This window comes from Mercenaria mercenaria, chromosome 2 (assembly GCF_021730395.1).
Source record: "Mercenaria mercenaria strain notata chromosome 2, MADL_Memer_1, whole genome shotgun sequence".
Taxonomy (NCBI): domain Eukaryota; kingdom Metazoa; phylum Mollusca; class Bivalvia; order Venerida; family Veneridae; genus Mercenaria; species Mercenaria mercenaria.
Window position 1 is genome coordinate 112,200,986 of NC_069362.1, and position 9,007 is coordinate 112,209,992.

Here is a 9,007-nt window from a genome sequence, read left to right on the forward strand (position 1 = left end):
ATCACAAACATACTTTATAGATATACAAAACAAGAAGGAAGGTCGTGACGCCCATGAATAACCAAAATGCAAATGATTTATAATTTTTTTTTTAAAAAATCCTTCGGTCAATAACTATTCGCATCAGATGTTACAATGCAGTTATAAATTGTACTTTTTGCATCCTTTTCGCAGGTTCTATATGATAACTATGAAAACTTGATTTCGAGATAAAGAATGCGAGCTGGAGTATCTGGCGAAACTTCGGCACATTTTGTTTCAAATAAAAAGAATGGGTTTTTTTTCAAAATGAAACTAAATCGAATTTGATTAACAAAATGAAAAGAATCGTTAATAAAGTATTCGCTGTATGTGCACATGTGGCATTTACAAATATTAATCCAAATGTGTAACGTAGACAACGTTCGCTATACTTTTTTTTTGTAAACGTAACGAGTGTATTATTATTACGTATAACCATTTCTACCAACAGATACTAGTAAACAAATTCCATTTTCCTACGCATGTCAGTCAATGTTTGTCTTTGTGGTTTACTACATTATGCCTTAATAACTGCTTCGCAAATGTAGGTGTTGAGTTATACATGCTATTATTTACATGTTATTATCAGTGGCCGTGTATATGTTTGATGGTATAAGATAAAGAATAAAGGTGGACCATTAAACAACCGTCTTATAATATATAGCTGATCATTTATAAAATATCTTAAAATGAACAACTGTAAAACAAAGTTGTTTAAAAGGTAACTATCATGAGCTTGAAGTAAAATATACAAAAGAAATAGTTCTAGTGACCCCTGAGTGCAGGCATGCAGATCTATTTGAATAAACTTAAGAAACTTAAGGCTTTTGTAACCATGTGTGTTGAATATTGTGAAGTGATTTATGAGTGAACTTTACTTCAGGCAGCTCCTAAGTGCAATCAAGCGGAACTATTTGAACACATTTGAGTAATAAACATGCAAAGATTCTGGGAACATGAAGATATCTTATTTTAATTTTGGGGTTCTAAGAGTATAGTCAAGTGAAACCATTTGTTGTGAAAAACACATACAAGAATGATACACATCAAGATTGGTAAACATCAATAAAGAGGTTCTCGAGCAGAGGTCGTTTAAATGATAATCTATTTTAGCTTTGTAAGCCCCTTTGTGCAATCAAGGTAAACATTGGAATGTAAGAAAAGTTTCTATAAGCCAATAAGGATGTTAAGTGAACATCAGACCAGCATTTTATGAGACAATGTTGCCACTTAATTTAGACAAGTATAAACATATTTTAAAATATGAAGAAAAAGATACCAAAGGATGCTACAGAACAAGTTTGCGAAAATTCCATACAGTAGTTTATGAGAAAAAGTCGATTAATTATTAATATATTATTAGCTCAGGTAATTCCTAAATACAGTCAAATAAAAAAAAATGAATCAAGTTGAAAGAAGTCAATGCCCGAATGCTAAACGCAGTTTTCTGACCTGCAGCTGATGGGAGAAGGTATTTAGTTGACGGTGAAGGACGATGCACAAGCCATAAGGACAAACGATGGACACATGACAGTCAAAAATTCATCAAATGAAAACATTGTGTTTTCATAATTACCTGGAAATATAGTGACATTTTTATTTATTGGTTGGTACAAAGAGGTCGAATTAGTGAAACGACTATGTAGATATTTTAACCTGAATGAAATGTGACTTCTTCCGACATATACTTAGTAGAATTGTCCGCTATCCTAGACTGTGCATTTATAGTAAAATGGCAAAAGTAGACTCTCTGGAAGTATTCAGCACAGGAAATGAACCCAGTGCAACACATCGCAAAGCCCGAAAATCTATACAGTAAGCAATACACAGAGCAGAGTGAAATAATATAAACCATATGAACAGAAGGCCAATGGTTGTCTTGATGAGTTCTCGTGTTCTGAAGAGATGTAGAGCAGTGTAGTGTACACTCGTCTTAAAACAGTCAGTTTTAGACGCTTCTTTCATAATTTTACTAGTGTCTGGTTTCGGTTTGCCGTTTATTTTGGCTATCGTGTAAAATACTTTTTCAGCATCCTCATAGCGTCCCTTGGTGACAAGCCAACGAGCACTCTCTTGAACAATACTGTAAACAGATAGAATTTTCTATATTTATCCAATATGTGGTATAAAAGTCAAGTATCAATAAAGCCTCATATTTAACGGATAAGATACCGTATATCGAATCAATTCTGCGGTGTTTTATTTCTGCTAAATCTGCGGGTCGAGGCTGTCACGCAGAAATAAATTCCGCACATTTAAACTATCAGCAGAATTTTTGACGCAGAAATAAACTTTGATATTTCGCTTCATATAATGACCCGTTATCTTTATCTCAAGCGTTTTTCGTCTGCTGTTATTCACACTGTATCGATTGTGGTTGATTGCTTTGTTATTGTATCAATTTATTGTCCACGAATGAATGGTTACAACTTGTTTGAAAAATAAACTAGCCCGGTTTATAGGTTGGTCAGGGCTACGGATATGTATTGTATTTTGCCCCCGAAATATTTCTATAAAATGCTTCTCCCCCGTTTGGATCTGTCCATGTTTACAAACATGTTTGTTTATTTTATGGACTGTACCGTTTCGGGCGTGTAATCTTTACAGTTCGTGTTCGTAAACATGATGTTTGTAAACATTAAAGATTGAGTTTTGTAACCTAAATTCAGGGTTCCATATTTTATTGTGTCTTGTATAAGAAAGACTTGCGCTCAAGCTAAAACAAAACATGATCAAAAAGTAGAAAGTTCATTTTGTAAGTAGAGACATTTTGGTTTGAAAACATGTAAACACGTATGACCTAGTAATCGAACTGTACAAGTGTATATAACAAAACACTCTAGGTTAATGAAAAGTTAAACACACTAATTAATTGTTTTGTTTGTGTGTTTCTTTTGGTTGGGTTTAACGTCGCACCGACACAATTTAGGTCATTTGGCGACTTTCCAGCTTTGATGGTGGAGGAAGACCCCAGGTGCCCCTCCGTGCATTATTTCATCACGAGCGGGCACCTGGGTAGAACCACCGGCCTTCCGTAAGCCAGCTGGATGGCTTCCTCACATGAAGAATTCAACGCCCCGAGTGAGACTCGAACCCACATCAATGAGGGGCAAGTGATTTGAAGTCAGCGATCTTAACCACTCGGCCACGGAGGCCCCCCTTATTAATTTTGTTGTAACAGTTGTAACTGAATGGTCTGTGAACGGACTATGTACCAGTTTTTGCATTTGTATATATTTGTAAATAAATCGTTTTTTTTTTCTACCAGCAGTGTTACATTTCATGAAAATGTCTTTCAAAATGAATTACCGGTACAAGACTTACAGTATTTATTTTCAACTCTGATTTTTATCATGCACGACAATGAAAAGAAATCAGATTTAAACATAAATCAGCTGCGCCAACTTCACTGTCCTAGATTCCGACCTAGAAAAAAAGGAGAAATAAACTAGGCCCATTTTATGACAAAACCGCAGAATGTTATGCCCGCAGAATCAACCCGCTATACGGTACTATAAAACAGCTGATGAAGGACGTTTCCACCTTTTATTAACTAACATTGTCATATTCGTGTGAACATGAAAACTTCTTTTCAAAGCGCAAAGATTTAAGTATCAAAATGTGTTGGCAGTTGATTTTATATTAAGAAGATCAACTTAAGATTACATTGAACATGTACACTGCGCCTAAATACTTAATATTTACTGCTGAATGTAAATAACCTATTTAATTTAGATAAATTGTATAAGTTGATTTCTATAGTTTGGTTGGTTATTAGAATATTTCATTTAGGCACATGAACCAGAACAGTAATGTCATAAGACTGGATAAAAACATGTTTAAAAAATTTACTATTTTCCAATATATTAAAAGATTAAAGTTTGACATTAGATTTCTATCTGAAGTTAATTACCAATATGTAAGCAAAAACGGTACGCCAATAGCAGCAGTTGCTAAATGTAAATTCTTCCAGTCCTTCAATGCCCATGCTGCAAGAGCAAACAGACCTGCTTCAAACGCCCAAGCTGGAACTGCCACTATACGAGGACGCCATCTGGTTAGAGCAAACTCAGTCATGATGTTGTAGTGAACCGTCAGGAAGAAACCCATACCTAGCAAGTTTTAACATGACTGCAGTAAAATCATTTTATTCATGGGTACAAAATTTCGTAGTTTTGGACAAAATTGTAATTTCATGCTTATATGAATTCGTGGATTTCAATATTTGAGGAATTTGACCATTGCCTGAGATTTGGTTTTGTAGATTCACTCAACCACAAAATTAGGTCCCCAAAGAAAATTGATGATTTCACAGTATCTCAAGACTATCATTATGATAATTATTATTAGGGAATCGATCCTACCGATTTTGGTCTCGAAGCGTCGAAAATCAGGATCGATCCCTCTACGGTAACCTGCGATATAATCCGAATGAGATATACTATCGAATTAAAAAATGTGTCCTTTCGGCACGTGCACAGAGCGTCTGACTTCGGATTTTTTTGAAAGAATACGGTTTTCCTTGTGCGTAATAAGCGTCCACATAACTTGTCCGAACTGCAACATTTTGAACATCAGTACAAATTTGGGCAGTATTGTTTTTCTTATTCCAAAATCTACATTGAAACTGATACAAACGCATATTTCTGATCAAGCTGATGGACTATAACGATTCCCGATTGAGAGAGTGCCTTATTTCATATTACTAGTATTATATGTAACTTTAAAACAAGAAATGATCTACCATCTGCTATATGTTTACAGAGCAGCCATGTGGTGTGGTAAAGACTGCTTACACACGAATTGTCAACAGCACCCTTTTCGTAATTTTTCAATAAGCGCAACTAAAGAGACCCGAAACTATAAATCCAAACAATGAAATGATCGTGTTTTGACCAAACATCAGCTAAAGCTACTTTCACGGAAATCTTTCGCTACTGTAACTACTTTCAGAGATTTACTTTGAATTCCGATGTTACGTTGAAGTTTAACCTGCACAAGTGTTAATTCAAAATGTATTTATTTTGATTTTATTTTTTTTATTAAATTGTTACTGTTGTAGTATTCCAAACATAACTAAATATTTGCTAAGATATTATTGAATAAATCAATAATTCAATTAATTAATTCCGATTCGTGAGTAATATTTTGAAAGAGAATTTTGTCAGAATGCATAGTGATAACTCTTAGGTCATTTATACTAAAGAGTATAAAGAGAAATTTCTCAATCGACTATTAATCTCACACCGACAAGTGGTGTTGCAGACCAGATTGGAATCATAAGTGTGCTAGACGCAAGTTTGAATCCTGACGTGGCGTCATCACGTATGGATAACGATGACATTGAAGTTCTTACATGATCTTGGTATAAGGAATTAACGATGGAAACTCAGATGCGTATTGAAACAGATAACAAAACTTACCGATGCCAAGAATAAATCTGATAGCCGAATACATTTGCCAATTTACGGAAAAGTATGCTATCACATTGAACGCAATCAAAATTAAAAGCGACAGAAAAAATGTTGGCTTCCGGCAAAGTATGTCTGCAAAATGCCCGGAAATGAAGCAACCAATAAGCATGCCGAACATCTGTATTGTGGTGATAAAAGCGGCTATCCATTTGGTATTGCATACAAGGTTCCACTAAAATATAGTTTTAATATAAAGTTAATTGGATTATATTAAAACAGTGGACATATAACAAATAAGAGAAAGTTTTTTACAAACTTCTTCTCAAAGAAAATCAACACTGTTCTAGGTTTCGTTCTGTTGGGTTTCCAAGTCAAATCGACACAGTTCAGGATATACGGCGACTTTACTTTCTTTCGATGTTGAATGGAACCACAGATAGCTTTCCTGGACTGTTACCCAAATAAATCGGCCGACCCTCCGTAAACCAGCGGAAACGATTGTACATATGAAAGAATACTACGCCCAAAATGAGGTTTCGGACCAAGAGTGGTAATGGTCAAATCAGTAGACTCGGAAGTCCAAACTCTCTTACCCGAGTGAACTTCTTAACATACTGCGCTAAATGTATAACTATTTCATCATATCCTTGTTTTCCCGATTTTGTTTTAATTTTAACACATTAGTGACTATTAAGCAACTGCTTTGACCAAATTTAGCTTTTAAGCTAAAATCATACATAATCATATAGTATAAACAAGGGCTGATGTTTTAAAATATGTCTAGATTTAAGAGTTAATTTGCAGTTTACATAAATCTATTATATATTTAATTCATTTTGAATCTAATTTGTAAAAATCATTGGTACCTCACTAACAACAGTATTCATGTCGCCATTGAATACATAACCAGCACATTCTGTGATGTTATCTGGACTGCACATATTATCAAAACTCTTCTCACTGGTCATTGAGTATTCTTGATTTGCACTTCTGCACATGAAATTGGGTTGTTGCCCATTAAAAGTCATGGCAAGCATACTCCAAGCAGAAATAATCTTTGAAGATTGCCCAATTATAGAAGTTGCCCATTGAAAACGACCACATCCTCCCAAATCTTGTATCATATCATCGATTAATATGTTGTACGACATTTTGTCATCACCTGCGACCAAAGACATTATTATATTTTGACGCAGCTCAGTCCATCTCAAAATCAGCACAATCGTATCAATTTAGTACAGCGCTAAGCTTTTATGGTTAGCATCTCTTTTAAAGCTGTATCATTTTGTACTTTGAAATAATTGCCTAAGTCATTCAGAATTGACAGCAACTCAGAACATCGTTTTGATTATCATTTATAAACATGTCTAAAGCAAATTCAAGTTAAAAATTATAGTACTTAGTAGATAAATACTCCGTTAGTACAAGTCAAAATAGAACTAAAAGTTTACAACAGAAATATAATATATAATGTTAGCATACCAGTCTTTAATTCCACCAATTTCAAACTTTGCACACTTTTTTTACTGACAAAACAAACAGGAACAGCCAATTCGGGAACATTTAATTACATGGAAAAAATCCTAAGCTATATCAATTGAAAAGAACACGCATCGTCTATCATTCTACATGAACTTAATTATACGACATATGCTTTGTACATGTAACACATCTGAATGAGGAGAGACATGGTTTATCATACAGTTGTTAAATAAACACATACCGGCATCCATAATCTTCTTATAATTAACTTATCCGGATAAATATTGTTCAGGGAAGCCATGTTTGAGATACGTGCGCATGTTTCTATCATTGAAAAAAAAATGAGTAGATATAAGTTTGTTAAATATATTAAGGACTTTAAAACGCCTCGTCCATATCATATGGCAATGATTTGAATACGTAAGTTGCAAACAAAATATTTTTAATATTTCACTCGATCCAGTATAATAGTTTCTTTTGTGGTATTTTTGTGGACCTATGCACGTGTAGTTTGTGCTTTAAGTCACGTCATACAAAATGTAAAATATCATCTTAACAAATGTATGAATTGGGCGTTTTTAATGTGCGTGAGTGTATCTGTTTATTCCTAACTGTTTCATTTATGATGTCAGGTTGCAGCTGCAAATATATATTTTCATAAAACCAAACATAAAATCTGTTACACGGACTTCATGTAATTAGTTCAAAGGTAAATTTTTATGATACATATATTTGTATCTAGAATGTGTTATGTTTCTCTCAGTGAATATAAGAAATAGTTTGGTGTTATTATAGTGTGGAAGTGGTTACTTTAACTAGAGAGTTTTATCCAACCCGTAAAATCAACTGGATCATTAAAAAAACTTGAGAGGTTTCGTTTGACGTTACCTTATGAAGTAAAACATGAACTTTTAAATAGTTTGGTACACATTTTTCTCCCTACCCTGGTAAAATCTAATTTGCTACGTATCACAATTGATCGGTCGTTATTAAATATAAAATGATTTTATTCTATAAATGTATTCAAATATTGGAGATTTGCTAAATGAGTCACAGGGAAAATGAATATTCTAGGCCTTCTAATAATAAAAAAACCTTTGTTTTGAGTAAAACACCTGTAACATATGAACCATTTGATAATGAGATGGCTTTATTTGGGCAGAGTAGATACATTTCCCACCTTCAATTTATTTGTTTTCTGTTTTCGTAGTATCATAAGCGCTATTCTCTTGCCTTTTGTAATCGTTAGATAATTGTTATAGCTAGATTCCATCCGAAACCAAAACAGCGAACAATATTTGATGAAAAATGCCCGAGGTGAAATATGTTTCAAATCAGGTTGTCAAGTTTCATTTGAATACATAAACTAGAGACTGGAATCACATACTAGTTTGTTTATACGATAATTTGTTATAAAGCGCAATGACTTTAGTTTAATCTTTGTACCATTTATCCCGACTGACATCATATCTAAACACAAAACAATAAGGCACTAGTATATCCATATAATCATGCAACTGTTGTGCAAAGTGCTTGTTATCACTTGCCTGGTTTATTTTATATATGGTCATTGACCTGATGTCAAAATTAAACACCTCCCATATTGACGGAATAGATTTTACAGCAGTTTTCATCCAGACTGAATTTCATTACAGGGTGTGGTTTTAATGTTGCAAGACTCTTTAAAAAGAAATTCTGTAATCTGTAATCACAATACTAGCTATGCCTGCCTCCACTTTTATCTCACATACAATAGTACTTAATGACGTCATTGAGTAACGTTCATCATCACATCGCAATGTTTGCAGAAATTGATTCTTGGAAAGGTTTTTTATACACCTGACACTGTTTTATTTTATCTATGCCTAATAAAGACATCTATTTTTACTAACTAGTATGTGTTTATTTATATAATTCTTGGAATTTCGAAAGAGTAAATGTGATTAAACTTTAAAGTCTCTCTGATTGAGTTTGGAAATGAAAGTGAAATTTTCAGCGCTTGGGACATGTAGTAGCTTGAGTTAAATGGATTTATTTAATATGAAAATAAATCATGTTCTAACTTATTCAAGAGGATGCATTTTATTTTT

The 9,007-nt window shown here is 33.6% G+C and overlaps 1 protein-coding gene across 3 annotated transcripts in view; it reads right to left on the bottom strand.

Annotated features, from left to right (window-relative positions):
• Positions 1–7,730, bottom strand: part of LOC123564966 (organic cation/carnitine transporter 2-like) — a 178,958-nt gene extending 171,228 nt beyond the window's left edge. Inside the window, exons 1-5 of one of the 3 annotated variants that reach the window (XR_008370008.1) lie at positions 7,159–7,729; positions 6,302–6,597; positions 5,445–5,667; positions 3,935–4,133; positions 1,874–2,104 (exon numbers count right to left, since the gene is read on the bottom strand). Coding sequence is in view for 2 of the 3 variants with exons in the window: in XM_053537584.1 (XP_053393559.1) it covers positions 1,874–2,104; positions 3,935–4,133; positions 5,445–5,667; positions 6,302–6,597; positions 7,159–7,168 (959 nt within the window). In the remaining variant the exon portion in view is untranslated. Of the gene's footprint in view, positions 1–1,873; positions 2,105–3,934; positions 4,134–5,444; positions 5,668–6,301; positions 6,598–7,158 lie in introns of all 3 variants that reach the window. The other 2 variants (XM_053537584.1, XM_053537585.1) reach the window with 2 other exon arrangements.
• Between the last annotated feature and the right edge of the window lie 1,277 nt (positions 7,731–9,007).